Here is a 19,059-nt window from a genome sequence, read left to right as displayed (position 1 = left end):
CGCTCTACAATATATTAACGCGCTCCTCGCATCAGCACCGGAATGTGATGTTGTAGGTATTTGCAAGTAGTTGGATGGATCTGTGTAAAGAATGTATGAAGTTCTGTGAGACGATGGATAAGCGAGAATCTTCTGTCTTGTATTAGTCTTCTTTCTTACATTTGTTCTGTTTTTCCTTTATAGACTGAATCATGTCCCTAGTTTGTATAATTACTGTCTATTATAAATTTCACAGTGTATTAGTTCGCTGTAATGCTGTGTAATGTTTTTGAATTTTCGAAATTTCTTCACATAATACCAATAATACGAAATAAGTAGTAGTTATTTTCTTACATTCATACGTAGTACCAAGTAGTACTTAGGTACTTCATTTTGTCTGAGTATTATCTATAGCTTACCAATTACCTAATTTTAAAGCCAAATTTAAGGAAAAATATTCATTGAGTAGTAAATAAAGATCCATTCGATCGTATAAAAATATATTTAAAAATTTACAAAAATATTTTATGGCGACATGGGTAAATTGTCACTAGACATGATTATTATGGTTCTTATCACATTTCAGAAATACTTTTCATAATAAAAATATCTCTATCAGTACCATAGCTCCATACGCTAACATAGATACCTGCGTTAGAAAAAGCGCAAAGTAATATGTTGTTGCAATAAGTAGGTAGGTACAGTCAGCATCAAATAGATAGTGGCCAAATATATCGAAGCACACCTTTACACCAACTTTGATCGTCACTATCTAATAGGTAAACTGATGCTAACTATAACTAAAAGCCACGATGTAAAAGCATGGTATTGATGGTGACACTTGACTAATATGTATATATTATGAAATACATCAAAATAAAAATGGAATGTATCTACGCATGAAACACGAAAAAGGTGCAAAAATACAAAATATAATTTCAACAGACTATATATGATCCTATTTAAAGTTCACAAGGCAATTGGCATTCATTTTAGAAAATCTCATAGTATGATTGATAGGATGGATGTGTAGGTATGCTGCATAATAAAAACAGAATAAAGCATTATTAATTCAAATAACAGAAACGAAAACTTTATCTTGCTTTTATGAGAATTAAGCCATTCTCATGGATTTCAACTAGGTAAACATGTAAATATGTATAATCAATGTTGATGCGTCAGTAGGTACCTATTGCAAGTTTAAATAGCAGAATCAATAATGACCCCCGGATTGCTCAGCGCCTGTTTTCTCTCCTGCACAGCAGTAACCAGTTTCCTATAAGGCCCGAGTGGAAGCCCCAGCGACTTCATGTCGCTCTCCGTCAACAACATTAGTGCGTCTAGGTCGATTTGTTCGTCTTTAAACTTCTGAACGTATTGAGCGAGGCCCCATGCCGTGAGGAAGCGCTCGAGCGATGCGTAGCCGGAGTCGTCTGCCTCACCTTCTTCGTCGGACGTTATTGTTGAGCTCTCTGAAATGATAGCAAGAATAGTTGGTAAAGAGTGCAACACTAACCAGACGCTACTCGAAGTAGGAACTCTAACCTAACATAACAATACAATAGCCTATCTATTATGTTAAGGCAGCCGTAGACTTCACGTTGTGACCACAATAACGCCGCCCGCTGCATGACCTCTCTATCGATCGAATATGCAAGAGCGATAGAGAGACAGTTAATGAAATTTCGGTTTTCGAGGTAGGTGTTCAGAACTGCCGTTTTTAACCGTCTGTCTTAAAAATGAGGTCAATAGACTATCTTACCAGATTGCGCAGAGTTCCATTCAGCGGGCTGGTAGGCGTGGCGCGCGGCCAGCGATCCAGCGGAGCCGATAGACATGTCTTCGCCTGGTGCACCACCCGCGGGCAGTGCCCCCAGCGTTGCTGTTATTGATCGTCTGTAGACACAATGTATAAGATAACGCTGATAAAAGCTGTTTAAAGTTAAGGACCTACCTTGTAAATAACTACTATTATCGTACTAGACAGCATAATCATTGTTTTTCGAAACAAATAAGTATTATAAAAAATCGTCGTGTCGATATTGAAATCTCGCAATCGACTAACCGGAAAGCGACACTCCCGAAACCAGGCCGGTCGAATATACTGGCGGGTTCCTGCAGTAGCACCTCCTGCCCGATGCCGCTGTCCTCTCCTTGTGCCGCCGTGAAATCGGGCTGGCTCAACGATCTGCGAAAACAAACAGTACGTTATGCTTACTTGAGAAGGCCAATATTAATTAAGAAATTCAAATAAATAAGACTTCTGAGAGTCATTTGGACTTTATCACCGTATTTAATCTTTATTACATGATAAAAATAATATGCAAACGTCTAAACGAGTTTATGCCATATTGCTATTACTGCCAGCCAAACATAGTCAAAGGTAAAATAGATTAAAATAGAGGTACCTACATAATTAACAAAAATAACGAGTACTATCTAGTGAGGAATAAGAACAATAACAAAAAAAAATGTGCTCCTTCTGTGCTATCATCTCGTGCAGAGGAAACCAGGACCTCTTGAAGGAGGGGTAAAATCCTGGAGTCGTCTGGTAATACTGAAGAAATTAATAGGTAGGCCAGGTAGGTGAGGTGACTCACCTAGTGAGTGGTTGTCGCTCCGTCGGTGCCTGTTGGAACACGTTGTTGAGTTCGCCGCGAGCCTGAGGGCCGGCACCGAAGGTACCAACGTACATGACCTCAGAATCCCGCCTCACGCCGCTTAGTGACGTCACGGAGCGCCGGCCGCCGTGTTCCACCTCGCCAACCTGTTACCAACATTTATAGAAGTTAGAACAATTGTACAATGTTGCATCGTTATTAAACATTTATCCATTGATTTATCTTATAAGACCAGCATTCGGCTTAAGGAGCCTGCGCGATTGTGCCACCACTTGTTATCAAGTAATAAACTAGAATACTACAATGTTGCCAATTCAGCATATTGCTGAATTGTCTAGCGCTGAGCTTATATTGAAGTTATTATTGAGCGAGAGTTTAATGTAGGTACGTACTTATGATAAGAGCTAGGCTGGCGTCATATCTAACTAGGTAGTTAGGCAATGCTTCAAAAAATATTATAAATACAATAGGGACATAAATTTAAAATAATATGAGCCATCTCTAATGCATCTCTAGCATCATCTCGTCTGTTGTTCTAAGTTCTGGTTAAGTATGTAAATTACGATTCCTCTTCGCGCTTAAATTGAAGTAGGTATACCTTGAAATCATCCGTCGGTCCAGCACGACCCACTGTGCCGTTCTTCATCTTGCTAGCTAAAGCCTTTTTGTAGACGGCGCCGCGCCCGCGGGCGCCAGAGTTTACGGTTCCAACCAAAGCACTATACGTCGGTCGGGGCTGCTCGTCCGCGAGCAAGTTACCTGTCAAACAAATCAAGTGCTTAAAGTGGGTTGCTCTAACCCTCAAACTTTAAACTTCTCTCTGGCTTGCCTCGTTGTGTAGATAGTAATTACTTATCGTCCAGTCGTGAGATCATGCATTGACTAACAACTAACAAAAAATAAATATAAATATCTAAATGACAAATATTGATAAATTATTCATTTGAATCCGTTTATAAAAACCTAGAAAGTCCCCTACGTCTTACTTACTCTACGTGCAAGTGTCAGCTATATGCTACTGGTTCAAAGCCTCAGATTCACACGATTTATGAAGAAGTGAGCACAAATTAACATAAAATTGCATTGTCACATTGTCAATTGTCACCTCACCATTGCCGCCAGCAGGAAAGTGGAAATAATTTTATAACAAACCACGGGAGAGATGAATAAAAAAACGTTGTAAACTGGCAGCAACTAACCCTGGCTCGTGGACCTAGTCATCTTCTGCTTCAGAGCCATGAGCACGGTGCTGGGCCTGTGAGGCATCGTGGACACATCCTCGTTGTAACCCTGGTCCCACTCTTTCGCCAACTTCTTTAATTCTTTTTCAGCCATAATCTCAGCTTTGCTCTGACGCTTTTGGTATTGTTTATGAGATTTTTCGTGGTCTTTCTTAGCTTTCTCTTTCATCGACTTCGCCTTTTTTCTGTAAAAAATACGAGTAAATCGATTTAATCGATTTAGTATTAGGTTGGACATTAGATTGTCTGCTCCGCTGCTTTTGTCGTCTATCATGTTGAAGAAGGCTTTTGCAATGTTTTTCTCTTTTATTTTATTCATATCATTTCTTAGGTTTAATTACAAGTAGGTAAGTAGGTATTACGGGACTAAGTCAATTTTACATGGTTTCGTTTGTGTTGTGAGACAGGGTTATTTCGTTAAGTATAAAGCGTGCCTCCAAGATAATTTTCAAAGGAATATGATATGACGTTTAGGAACCGAGGAGGCAAAACAATAAGAGTTCGGCAAATTTTGTGCCCACTGATGTGGTTAGCATTGAAGCTTACCAGGATTGTGATTACCTACCTTTTATATTGTTTTTGAGGTCCCGATATTTCGACGCAGTTACATGCATCTTACCAACCGATGCATGTTACTCGTGAACAACATGCATGTAACTGCGTCGAAATATCGGGAGCTCAAAAACAATATAAAAGGTCATCACGGTTTATATCCCGGTCGATTTAAGTCTAGTGAAACTAACCGTGAATCATTCAGAACAGGATTGTGATGCTTCGGGGCTCACAGGTAGTATAACTCAGCGAATCAGCTCAAGAGGTTACAGAAACAACCGACTCACTTATCATTATTTTCCAACTTAGCAGTGGCCTGATCCAGAAACCGCAATATATCATCCCTTCCGTTGATGGCGGCGAGCTCCTGAGCCGTGTGGCCGTCCACGTCCATTGTGTACACATTAGCCCCGAAGTTCACCAGGAATGTGACGCATTCCTTGTGTCCCCGCGCTGAAGCGAGGTGCAACGCCGTGTTCCCGAAGTAGTCTGCTTTATCAGGTTCACCTCTGAAACGAATAATTTGGTAGTTTTTAAATTAAATGTTAGGTTTAAAATAGATATACAAAATAATTAATTCTTCTGTTGACCTACTCTTAGGTATTGTCGGGATTTTCAAGATGATTTATAGCTTTCTCTAACTATCAATGCAAGCTAACGAGGTCTAGGAGAATTCTTCTTAATTGAAGGATACTTATTGCTAACGAGCTCATGAAAAAATGGTTCTCTGTTAAAGTGCGGCTTTAATTTTTAGTTTCTTTGTATATGATATCAATAAACTTCTTATAGACCGGTGGACCTTATGGTAAATACTTATTATAAATAAATATAAATATAAATATTATAGGACATTATTACACAAATTGACTAAGTCCCACAGTAAACTCAATAAGGCTTGTGTTGAGCGTACTTAGACAACGATATATATAATATATAAATATTTATAAATACTTAAATACATAGAAAACACCCATGACTCAGGAACAAATATCCATGCTCATCACACGAATACATGCCCTTACCAGAATTTGAACCCGGGACCATCAGCTTCGTAGGCAGGGTCACTACCCTCTAGGCCAGACCGGTCGTCGAACTTATTGTCTTTTTTTATTGATTTTAGACATCACGATTATGATGACATGTTAGTGACTTGACTGAATACACATTGTACCATAATCATCAGCACATAACTCTGTAGGGAGGTAAATCCCTTTACCATATTCGTAGGCAATTAAGGATTATTAATGTGATATGATTACAGGCATTAGTTTTGATTATAGGCATCAATAGCATCATGCAGCAACGTTGTTCCAATACCGCTACGCTATCGAGGCTCGGCTCCTTGTCGCTATAATCTTTATCGATAGACGACAATAAATTTCTGGGTATTAATGACGTATTTATTGCAGCACTTATGTTGTGACAAGGACTTAATCATGTCCTATCGATATTTGTATAAATATTTGTGCTCAAAGTTTATAACTTTTAAAAATATGGTTCCTGAAATCAATCCAGATTCGGCGTCATGTGGAAGTCATCCAGTGGGGCTAAGATGGTCGGCCTTTTATTATTTGTCACCAGGCCTGTCATGTTCTAACACTTCTGCGTAAGCGCGAAAGTGACGGGCAAAGTGACAAGTGATAAAAATGGAACCATGCTGCCACTGCTGGTTGTATCTTTCCTAATCATAAACTCTGGCTAAAACTCCAGTAACCTGTATTTTTATTTTGTCATTATTTTCTGGAAGTATTTGTAAATAAACTTAATTACCAAAGCTCAGCGCTCTGAGCAGGCGCAGCGCCTCGATATGGCTCTCGAAAGTGGCCTAAAGAGTGGGAGTCATGCCATACTTACTCGTTCTTGATGTTGCTTTCGTGACTCATCAGCTCTCGCATAAATTCGTGCAGCTTGTCTTTTTGTTTAGAGATTTTTTGAAGTATTTATAAAGAAGGTAGCTAATACCGACCCTCGGCCGCAGAGCAGGCGCAGCGCTTCCACGTGGCCCTCGAAAGCGGCCCACAGAGTGGGCGTCATCCCGGACTCGTCTTTGTTGTTGCATTCCTTGCGCGTCGCCTCACGCAGCACCTCCAGCAGGCCATCTTTGGCCGCCCTGAAATCAAAAATAGTCAGTTAAAAAAAATTTGATTGATGATTAAAAAAAATATAAGCTGTTCATTTTTTTCACTTTATGAATGAATTCTATAGGTACATAATATATCTATGCACTCAGAGTCAGATCAGATATAAATATAAGATAATACTTAGTGCTCTTAATTTTTTGAGCAAACAGAGATGTGCAATAGAGATTGTCGTAAGAGCGCATGTTTTGATATTTTTCAGCCCCTAGGTGGCTCCGTTATATTGGGGACTGCAGAAACTAAGTACCTAAAAGTTGTGAATTAATTGTAATCTACCTATTTATTGTCAGGGATTGAACTCTCCGCACGCGGTCGAATGCTGATAGCGACCCTGCGGCACCCAATCTAAGGCGGAGCCGGCATTCGCTGGTGGTTTTAGACGGTAGTCCTTTACTGGTTAGTCCGTCATCGCCCCTAGTTTCCCCCGGACTAGGTGGCATGCGTAAAAGCATTTCCCCAACGTTAAAAAAAAAAAAAAAGGTATTGAACTCTCTGTCGTGATTCAGGGCATGTGAAAGACGAGATCAAGCAAGCGTCTCTTTTGACACGACTGTGGAGGGACACGGATGATTAACCTCGTCTTAATCGCGTGATAAATGCGACATCATATTTATGGGTAACAAATGCACGAAATACAGAAATAAGAACTATGTTGCTACAAGAAAATGCGAAATATACCTAGTTTTCGTGAGGCCCCTACGCTAAATTTTGTATAGAACGAACTTTGCTTCCGGTATTAATAATTTTGAACGCTGATCTTTCGAATATCAATCCGATAATAAGATACCAAAATTGAGATAAGACGAACTGTTATTGCTAAATATTTGCCTAAGGTTGCGGCTTTTATTGAAGTTAATAATTATTATGTTGTTATCTTTTTTTACAGCGTTATAACATTAACAATTAAATAGGTATGTTTAATATCCCAGTGACTGACGTAATCATCGGTCGTCAAAATTGTTCATTGTTATTAACTTTTTGTATGCAAGGTTTAAAGGTCACTTTTTTAGTTTTTCTTAAATAACTCGTAAACGATAGCCTATAGCAAAAAATGTTCTTTCACGCAAATAAAATTTTAAAAAGTTAATTAAAATCAATTTTATGGTTAATTTTTCTATATTTTCGTAAATAACTCTTAAACGGTGGCCAATAGCAAAAAACGTTGTTAAATGTAAATAATCTATACAAAAGAAAGCGGACTAATCCAATACCTACTATACCTTCATCCTACTATTAGTTTTGCCTCTGGGATAACATTACCTAGCGAACTCCAGACCCCAGTCTGGCTCTAGAAATGCTAGTGATCATGGTGTAGGTCGACTTGACTCAACGCTGACACGGCGAGGACGCTCCGTGTCATGGCTTCTTTATAGCAGTAAACACTCCGTCTACGAAATCGACAAACCGACATAAACCATGCTTGAATTCAAAGCTTGAATCCCCAAGTGTGAAACTCATCTGTGTGTGATGATGATGGTCGGTTAATCACGTATTAACATTTCATCACAAAAATATATTTTTGGTTTTTATGTGAGTAAATACTCATTGTTTTGTTTTTATCAGTATCGATAGTCACATATTTGTATTATCTTGACTGTTAGGAGTTATACTATATACTTAATAATAAGTATAGTCTAAGCAATATTATTTGCACTGATGAATGTTATCGCTAATGGCTCTTTTACAACAGGGTAATAAAATAATTAGCAGTCAGTTTTGCTTAAAGTATATTTAAGCTAAATAATCTTGATCCTAGTTACTTTTCTACATTTTCATTCCTATTATTAAAAAAAAAATATCAGAAGAAACATTAATTTTAAAGCAAATACTATTTGTGTGGAAAAAAGGTTTTTTACCTAAGAACGTGGTCCATACTATCCCAGGGGGCCTACCGCGAAAACCGAAATTCGCTAATTGCGGGGATCTTTCTATTTTACTCTCATTAAGACGTAATTTGAGTGACAGAGACAAATGCCCGCAATTGACAAACTTCGATTTTCGCAGTTATAATTATAACCCAGAAACACAAAATATCATAACTACTATATGGACGGGACGTGCGGCAAGTGGCGGCAAAGAATTTTGAATTCGTAAAGATAAAGTTTTAAGAGCAATCGGTGCCAATAAATATTTCGTCAACTATACTTAGTACATTGTTATCTTTACCTAATACGTATTAAAGTGCTCATGAGCAATGGAGTAGGTACCTACATTAGGACTGCAACATCGTGCAATTACTTTAAATTAAATGTTATAATATCTCTGAAATACGCGAGGAGGTAAAGTGAGTAGCATTTAGGTACTTTATCGCGCGGTACGCTAATTATTATGATTATGTCTTTCCTATCACGGAACAATGGTATTCCGGACCTTTGGGAGGCGTGCGTAAAGCCGAAGTCAACACGTAGAGTCCCTTTTGACAACTTAATTAAATTTAAGGCGTACTCCGAGCGAATGTTGCCCTTGCCCGTGTCATGGCACGCACGCAGAGGCAGCACTCGCCAGGGTGTAAGGACTATTTGAGAGTTGATGGAATCTAAAATGAACTGAGCTATTGGGTGAAAGCGATGGACTAAATACCGGCCTATGGGATAAAAAACCGGACGCCTGCCTAATAAAACGGTATTCAATTTTATTTCCGGCAGACGGTGACTCGCCCCCACAAGATGGGCCCCCACAAAAAGCGACATTTAGCGAGCTATCCGCTCAAGGGCAACACCGGTGTGAGTGGCTCAGGAGTGTTGAGAGGTGTACGCCGCTTTCTACCCAGTGGCTGCTAACAGCCACTGTGCCAACTCGCGTCTTATGCATGTATCACTTCCACCCCTGGAGCTTATAATAGCTCTAGACGACTCCACTCTGGCCGGCCGGCTAAGGCGAGCCAGAGGCAGAGAATCCTGTAAGGAGGGTCCTTGCGGGTAACAGAACTCTCCAGGAGCACTTGGGTACGTGGGGTCGCTATTCTCCAACAGCTCGCCACAAGCTGCCATGCGTTGAGTTATTATTATTATTATTTATTTATTTATATAAGGTTTACCAACAGATAAACATCAAAACACAGCACTACAAAAAATACAGATTGAGTTAGTGTCTATATGTCTGTCCAATTATAGGTAAACAAACACGACATGCGTTAATACTTAAATAATTTATATTTAATCAATTAAGACCTAAAGTATATAACATACTTATAGTTAAATTTAGTAGGTACTTGTAGCTAGCTAGCTTACATGTAGCTAGCGTTTTTATACAAGAAATTCTTATAACTACTTTGACTTAGAGATAATTATGACGACTTAAATAACTTATGTTCTCTTCATATTCTGGGTACCTAATGGTGGCGTGAGATCAAGAGCGTAAGTTTTAGGAGCGAAAGGTCGGAAGACTCTGAAGTTAATGAGAGTTAGTATACGGGAGTTTAATGGCAAAGTGTGCGCATGTTATCGTTAATGTCAAATTTCTATGAAAACACGGCGCTTATAAAGACACTCTCTCATTTTGTTATATTTTAGTCGGTATTCATGTGACGGAAACGTATTCCTACAGATAACTAAGTTTAGGAAGGGGTGATTGGGTATAGGGGCATAACCTTAGCAGACTATGATCAAAATAGGAACTACCTACTTATATAACTCACTATTAAAAACCTGTAACCACATAAGAGTAGTCATATATCTATCCTGTATGCTATCGTATTATAGAAAATATTTTATCACTTGTCGAATCAAGTCATTATGATTAAATATTCATACATCTTGGTTTGTAAGACATACGGTGGTTTGTAATTAGATAGATATACTTCTTTACTTCAAAGCGCCTTCCACGTTAACACGCGTGTAAACAAGAACGTTCGTGTTAACATGTCGCTTGAGAAGTTAATCACTTAATACTAAACTCTTGCAACCGCTATTCAGTACCCCTAGTGTAACTTTGATCGACATCATAACGTAACGAACGCGTTTGCGTTAAGTCTCATTTTGTATAGGATTTTGAGGTTCCAAAACGTCCCGCTTGGCGCGCTCTTTCGAAATCCAATACAAAATGAGACTAAACGCAAACGCGTACGTCACGTTTGGAAATCGAATTTAATTACACTAGGGGTACTAACAGCGCACCGCTCATCCGAGGGAAAGTCACAACAATAATGGTTCACTTTTCATGACCGCGCTTGTTACGCTGCCGATTATGCAATTAATTAACCGAGCCAATCTGCTGCAATTTGGCACCTTTAATGTTTTTTATAACTCAGTAAAAATAAGTAACTGCTTTGTACAGTTACTGTAATATATTATATTATATTTTTATTATATTTAATCGTATGGCATAACATAATACAGAAGCATATAATATCGAAAAAATATTAAATGTCAACACAAAGACCAGTCAGCCATTTGATGGCTTCGTCGCACAGGGAGATCAGGTCTTCGGCAGTAGGTATATTATTATTATATTATAGGGACATTCTTACCCAAATTGACAAAGTCCCACTATAAGCCAAGAAGGCTTGTGTTGTCGGTACTCAGACAACGATATATTTAATATAATAGTACATTACGATACAAGTGCGAAAAATAGAAAATTCGAAACGAGTGGCGATAAATTAAAACACGACCGAAGGGAGTGTTTTAAATCGACACGAGTTGCGAATTACCTATTCGCACATGTATCGTACAACGTTTTACAGTACATATGGCCCTTTAAATGTTCGACACAGTAACGTAATATGCTAATTTTCGCACTAGTGCTATAAAGTAGCACCATATGTACTGTAAAAATACTTAAATACATAGAAAACACCCATGACTCGGCAACAAATATTTGTGCTCATCACACAAATAATTGCCCTTACCGGGATTCGAACTCAGGACCATCGGCTTCATAGGCAGGGTCTCTACCCACTAGGCCAGACCGGTCGTCAAATATGGTTCGTGTCATCCACGATGACGCGCATATTTGACAAATCTAACCTTTAATACCATGACAATGACACGATCTATACCTCTGTATATAATTATATTAGTTAACTAGTTAGTAAATAAATAAAAATTATAAAATAAAAATAAACATGAAAAAAATAATCACTTAGATCTTAGATATCTAACAAGCAATTTAATTACTCTGGATGAGGCAAACTGGTCGGTACCTTGATACAAAGTATGTGCAACTCACAGTTTACAGTCGCATTGCATGTCGTGCAACAACAAGTAAATAGGTTCACTTTATTAAGTTAAGAGGCAGGGAATTTTATGGAAAAAAAATTAAGCATAGTTAAGGACCTATAATTAATCTTAAGTTAATTGACTCCACTGTGTTACGACAATTAGCAGTTTCTATTTAAGTTACTCGCATGAAAGTGATTTGGCGTATGCTACAAACTCATGTATGTATGTATTAAGTACAATTAATACAATACAATTTACATGTACAACTTATGACTAATTATAGTTCCTTACCTATGCTTAACATTTTTTTTGAAATTCACCCTTACGAAAACTAGGTACGTAATCGTAATTATTTCGTTTACTAGTTTCTCTGCCCGCGATTTCGTCAGCGTAGAATTAAATAGTAAATATTTCTATGTACTCGTACAGTTAGCAATACTATTCGCTTAGCACCTTTGCATACAAACTTGTATGCAGGGGGAGAACTTTTCCATAACAAAATTCACCTCCATTATTTCCGGGATAAAAACTTCCCCGGGACTCACACTATCCATGCCAAATTTAATCTCAATCAGTTCAGTCGTTTGTGAATGAAGAGTTAACAGACAGTTACTTTCGCATTTATTATGTTCTATTATCAGCTATGTCATGCGCGTCCAGTACAACAATGGGTTCAGGATGCTGTTGGGACCGACTCATTTTTGCAGCGCGTCAGGTATGTTCGCGGAGACGTGCACTGCTTCGGTGCGATATGCGATAAATACGCAATAGAACTGCACTGATGCGTGGCGTGCGTGACAGTTCCAACAGCCTCGTGCGCCTTCTGGAAACACTGGAACGATGTGCACGTGGGATCCAGAGACTTAGTATATAATTTAGTATAGGTTTAACTATAACATAGGATTAAGGGAATGTACACTAACAATATAGACATGGTCTGAAATAAATCTATTGAATTGAATGGAATTGAATATGTACCGCAGTTAGGGATACTAGGGATAAAAAAATACAGTTTTATTCATTTTTAGCTGACCACTGGAAAAAACAGAGAGCGTATTAGGTAAGTAATAATTAGGTACCTATGTAAGGTATGTAATATGTGTAGTACACAGTTTTATAATGGTGCTGAACCCTTGCAACAATAACCTGCAAGCAATCATCGGTCACCGCGGCAACACGGCCCTAAGCCATAACAATCGATAAGCTGATAAAACTGCGGCACACCAATGTGAACCTTGATGGTGACAGTTTATGACCTAGACTTGGGTGATTTCGGAGTAACACCCTCGCCAGGTGTGTGTGCAATGTCCGTGAACATTGCGCTGGTATCAATTAAATTGCATTATATAGGCAAATGAGAATAAGTAGGTACCTAACTTTAATAATGTTTCCTGTCACCTGAGTCTGACAAGCAAATTCGCTATTTCGCCAATGAATAGTTAGCTTTATTTTACCGTCTCACTATTTCCAGACTATACTCATAGTTCGTTTTTTAGCAGTAGAAAGTAGTAGTAAGTAGTAAACGATCTTGACGTGTCTTTTTGTTAAAAAACACTGGAATAATAAGTCACAGCAAATACCTATGTAACAATTATAAATCATACGATTATTTATATTATTTTGCTTTCATAAGTAATATAAACCAATTTTAAAAAGGCGCATTTCAATAATTTTCATTAAAAAGATACGTCAAGATTGTTTACCTTTTTTCTAATGCTAAAAAAACTAACTATAGTTTCCCTAGGTGGCGTTTATAGCCGACGGACTTTTGTAAGTTTTTTGTTGCTCTTCAGTTTGTTATTCAATTTACCTACTTATACTGATCCACAATAGGAAAAAGTGTTAATTTTATTTACATAGTTTAGGGTATTTTTTTTAAGAGTTTATGTTTTACACATTTGTCTTTTTTTTTGAAAAATTAATAGGAGGGGGTTTTCAACAGCAAAAAATAAAATGTAAAAGGTAAACTTTTTATAGTTGCAATTTGTGAGGCGTTGTTGTATATGGCTTTTTTCGAATTTGTATAGCAGACATTCAACATTTTGCATAGATTTTTACACTATACAGACATTTGTAAGACCCCTGACGACATTTGTATGGCACCTTTCCGACATTTGTATGCCACATTCGACATTTTTACGGTCAAAGTAGCCACATAAATTTTTTGTCCATCTTTCGTACATTATGTACCCGATTCACGTATTTATTAGACACACAAATAAATTTATATGTCAATCATATAATCAATAAAATAAGAGCCCATACAAATGTCGTAGTAACCGTACCAAAATACGTCGTTCATAAAGGTTAACTATTTTACAGTACATATGGTGCTACTTTCCCGCACGCTTGCGGGAATGAGCACTTTCCGTGCATATGTCGAAACTTTAAATAGCCATATGTACTGTAAAACGTTGTATGATATACGTGCGAATAGGTAATTCGCAACTCGTGTCGATTTAAAACACTCCCTTCGGTCGTGTTTTAATTTATCACCACTTGTTGCGAATTTCCTATTTTCTGCACTCGTACCTATCGTAAATAACTATATTCGGTCAAAAGTACCGGTTCTGTGTCCACTACCATAGTAGATCGAAGCCCAAATAATGTACTTACACTATTATATCGTAAATTAAATATAATGGATAATTAGACAAGCCAGATTTAGCGAGGTACCTTTGAGTCATAATCATGAATAAGTTCATAACAAAAATAGTGCAGCGCGGGACAACCACACAAAGGCTGTACTAGTTTTAATAAATAAGTCATTCTTTTTTTATACATAATTCAATAAATTCTCTAAATACTTACCTTTATACATGTATTAAGCATTTGATAATACTATGCCTACGTCTAAACTTGTAATTTTTATCCGAGCCAAACCACACCTGGGACACGGGATATAACGGCAGATTTCGCTTTTAAAAACAGGGTTTGAAATTCGATTTTATCATAAACAACACATATTGAAGGAACAGTAGCCAATTCTTTTTTAGGGTTCCGTAGCCAAATGGCAAAAAACGGAACCCTTATAGATTCGTCATGTCCGTCTGTCTGTCCGATTCTGTCACAGCCACTTTTTTCCGAAACTATAAAAGCTATACTGTTCAAACTTGGTAAGTAGATGTATTCTATGAACCGCATTATGATGTTCACACAAAAATAGAAAAAAAACAATAAATTTTGGGGGTTCCCCATACTTAGAACTGAAACTCAAAAAATCTTTTTTCATCAAACTCATACGTGTGGGGTATCTATGGATAGGTCTTTAAAAATGATATTGAGGTTTCTAATATCATTTTTTTCTAAACTGAAAAGTTTGCGCGAGAGACACTTCCAAAGTGGTCAAAAGTGTGTCCCCCCCCCCCCCCCCCCCGTAACTTCTAAAATAACAGAATGAAAAATCTAAAAAAAATATATGATATACATTGCCATGCAAACTTCCACCGAAAATTGGTTCGAACGAGATCTAGTAAGTAGTTTTTTTTTAATACGTCATAAAAATTAAAAAAAAAATTTTTTTTCATCAAACCCATACGTGTGGGGTATCTATGGATAGGTCTTCAAAAATGATATTTAGGTTTCTAATATCATTTTTTTCTAAACTGAATAGTTTGCGCGAGAGACACTTCCAAAGTGAAAAAATGTGTGTCCCCCCCCCTGTAACTTCTAAAATAACAGAATGAAAAATCTAAAAAAAATATATGATATACATTGCCATGCAAACTTCCACCGAAAATTGGTTCGAACGAGATCTAGTAAGTAGTTTTTTTTTAATACGTCATAAAAATTAAAAAAAAAAATTTTTTTCATCAAACCCATACGTGTGGGGTATCTATGGATAGGTCTCCAAAAATGATATTTAGGTTTCTAATATCATTTTTTTCTAAACTGAATAGTTTGCGCGAGAGACACTTCCAAAGTGAAAAAATGTGTGTCCCCCCCCCTGTAACTTCTAAAATAACAGAATGAAAAATCTAAAAAAAATATATGATATACATTACCATGCAAACTTTCACCGAAAATTGGTTTGAACGAGATCTAGTGAATAGTTTTTTTTTAATACGTCAATAAATTTAAAAAAAAAATTTTTCATCAAACCCATACGTGTGGGGTATCTATGGATAGGTCTTCAAAAATGATATTTAGGTTCCTAACATCATTTTTTTCTAAACTGAATAGTTTGCGCGAGAGACAGTTCCAAAGTGGTAAAATGTTGAACAAGATCTAGCAAGTAGATTTTTTTTTAATACGTCTTAAATGGTACGGAACCCTTCATGCGCGAGTCCGACTCGCACTTGGCCGCTTTTTTAGTTTATTTTACTTGGAATATTAAATATTATTTTTGGAATATTATATTACTTGGAATATGGATTTTTTTTTCTTGAGACAACAAAAAATGCTCATTTGAAAAGTGACCCTTTACCTAGTTATTAAATTTACTTTATACGAATGGTAGTGGCAGATTCCGCTGTTTTTAGGGTTTGAAATTCGATTTTATCATAAAAAACATATATTGAAGGAACAGTAGCCAATGTTTTTATTAGTTTATTTTACTTGGAATATTACAGCACTGAGACAGCAAAAATGTTCATTTGAAAATTGACCCTTTACCTAGTTATTAAATTTACTTTAAACGAAGGGTACTTACATGGAGAGAACATGTGGTTTATGTTTTATGTGTCCCTCAAACACGAATAAAGTGTAAATATAACATATACTGGAAAAAGTAAACTGACCGCAGCTAGAGATTCTTATTAATTTAAGCGTATCTTTTGTAAAAGTAATAACAAGGTATGGGTGAAGAAGAAGCCACGCAGGTTAATAAAAATACCAAGCTATTCATATATTCATGGAAATGAAGACTGGTATACTATAATATGTACAGTCAAAAGATTTAATTTGTGACCCATTTCGTACCTTGTTTCGAACCTTGTTGTACCTTGTTGTTGTTTTGTTTGTTGTGTTGTTGTTGTTGTATTGTTGTTGTGTAAACTGCTATGCAGTTTGGCAGGTAAGTAACCATGACTGGAGTAACCTCTTTATTTATAAATAAATAAAAAAAAAAACAGTGACAATAGTAAGAGGTCTCTAGCGATGGTACCTATAATATAGTCATATAAAATAATGGGAGGTTGGTGATGTTGGATGAATAATATTGAAGGGACATTGAACTTGTCAGGTTTTCGGTATCAGCCGGGGCACGGAGCGTGTCTCCTTCCTATGGCTTCCGGTTCCGAGTGCTACTATTCAACATTAGAATGTAATTGGTCGTAGTTCGGCGAGAATTATTGTTGTAATTTATACGTTTTGTAATAATGTACGGTTTCCATTTCAAAATTTACGTTGTACGGTATTTTAAATAATTAAGTACAATACAACTATAGGTCCTACTAGAATTCATAAAAAAGATCTTTAAGTATTCGGATTTGTTGCTTTAATATGAAATCCTAAGCCGCTTACCTACACCTTTGTATGCAGGGGTGCTAAACTAATAGTTTTGCTGACTGTACGTAACTTCTATCTATATAACATCATACTACCTACATTTAAACATACAGGTAGGTAGGTATAGCCAAGTCTGAAAATATTGGTACAAAAAATGTGCCAAAATATGTATACAGACTACATTAATATATATGGACAATAATGTCGTGTATACATATTTTTAGCACTTTTTTCGTATCGATATTTTCAGACGTGACCGTACCTACGTGAAAACTTTGACCAAATGCTCTTCGGTTTCATTCCATTGCCAGCAACGAAGATAACCTATGGTTAAAAATATAGGATGGCATGAATATTTACATACAACTAAGGTAGGTACTTAATCATAGAGTACGGTAGTTCTTACTTCAGGTATTTTGTGGCTACGTAAATATTAGCTAGGTATTTGCCTAAACTAATGGGTGAAAGTGACGATTATAATTATAAATAAAAAATTAATGTCCTTAATAACAATTAACTTTCGTCGTAAAAATATCTACCAGTAAATGTTCATGTTTAGACTTGGCTCCAGACGACATATAGGTAGCACTTGGCCTGGCAAGTAGGACACAGGACGCCACCAATTACCAACTATATATATGTATATACCTATATATATAATTTGTTCTACTATGTCGGCAAAAACTGGTTGAAATAATAGGTACCTATCGTCCTAGTCCCATTCCCTCAAGAATCTCAGGATCATCACCATCTTCCACAAGTTGTCACTTCATTTTTCCACGGCTCATGGGAGCCCGGGGTCCGTTTGGCGAGTATTCCCAAGGATTGGCGTAGGCACTATTTTATACGAAAGCGATTGCTATCTGACCTTCCAACCCAGATGGTAAACTAGGCCTCATTGAGATTACGATGTTTTCCTTCACCGAAAAGCGACAGGTAAATATCCAATGATATTTCGTACATAAGTTCCGAAAAACTCATTGGTACGAGCCGGGGTTTGAACCCGCGACCTCCGGATTCCAAGTCGCACGCTCTTGCCGCTATTAGGCCACCAACGTTTCCAAGGAATCTCAGGATGCATTTATGAAACATTTTAAGTTGGTAAGGTGTATTCGGAATAGAAAAAAAACACTAAAGAAGTGCCGGATACTTCCAAAAAGGGAATCTTATTACAAAGGAATATGAGTGACTATAAAATGATTTTCAGGATTAAGTACCTACCCAATTTCTGAAATTACAGGAATACACCTTACCTAATTAAGTAGGTACATTCAAAGAGATTAATTTCAGTACCATTGCGTGACGAAATTTCTTGACCGTACCTACCTGTTATATTAGGTAAATAAGTATAATGGGTAGACATTAAATATAATTTCTTAAAATCGTGGTATGCATGTAAGGATAACGATAACATTATCAACTATTATTATCAGATTCCTATATGATTAAATATTATCAAACGGACCAAGTGGACAGAACACTTACTTATGGAACCTGTCTGTAGTCATATTTATGGATTACAGTGAAACACTAACAGAAACTGTAAATACAGTTCATTTTAGTACCGCTGTTCACACAAAACACCGCAAAATTTGATAACACGAGAAAGTTTCTAGGCAGTTTGTCACACTTCCGAAATTAATTTAACCGAAAAACTACGTTAAATGCTTAAATCACTTCAATAAAAGTTTGCATTAGTTTCATGACAGTCACTGCAAAATAAATGACACAGCATTGCACACCTGTTTCATACACTTGTGAGAAATTAATCTATTGTTTTGCGTAGAACAACACTCTTTGGCCGCAGCCGACCACTACGCGCTGTCATGTGGTGAGTGAACTGGCGAGAAAAAAACTGAATGGTTGGAACAAGCCACGATTCAATGACCCTTTCGTAAACCGCGCCACCTAGCTGCCA

The 19,059-nt window shown here is 37.1% G+C and overlaps 1 protein-coding gene across 1 annotated transcript; it reads right to left on the bottom strand.

The window, feature by feature from the left end:
* Positions 1-462: 462 nt before the first annotated feature.
* On the bottom strand, positions 463-18,947 carry LOC133522047 (pre-mRNA splicing regulator USH1G). The gene is made up of 9 exons (XM_061857225.1): positions 18,627-18,947; positions 6,360-6,503; positions 4,681-4,902; positions 3,800-4,026; positions 3,199-3,359; positions 2,580-2,746; positions 2,045-2,167; positions 1,742-1,875; positions 463-1,451 (listed from the first exon to the last, which is right to left on the bottom strand). Exons 1-9 carry the CDS (start codon positions 18,647-18,649, stop codon positions 1,180-1,182), a joined length of 1,473 nt encoding a protein of 490 aa, XP_061713209.1. The 5' UTR covers positions 18,650-18,947; the 3' UTR covers positions 463-1,179.
* Between the last annotated feature and the right edge of the window lie 112 nt (positions 18,948-19,059).

This window comes from Cydia pomonella, chromosome 10, assembly GCF_033807575.1.
Source record: "Cydia pomonella isolate Wapato2018A chromosome 10, ilCydPomo1, whole genome shotgun sequence".
Taxonomy (NCBI): Eukaryota; Metazoa; Arthropoda; class Insecta; order Lepidoptera; family Tortricidae; genus Cydia; species Cydia pomonella.
Note: the sequence above shows the minus strand (reverse complement) of the source record. Positions and strands in the feature narration are given on the sequence as shown.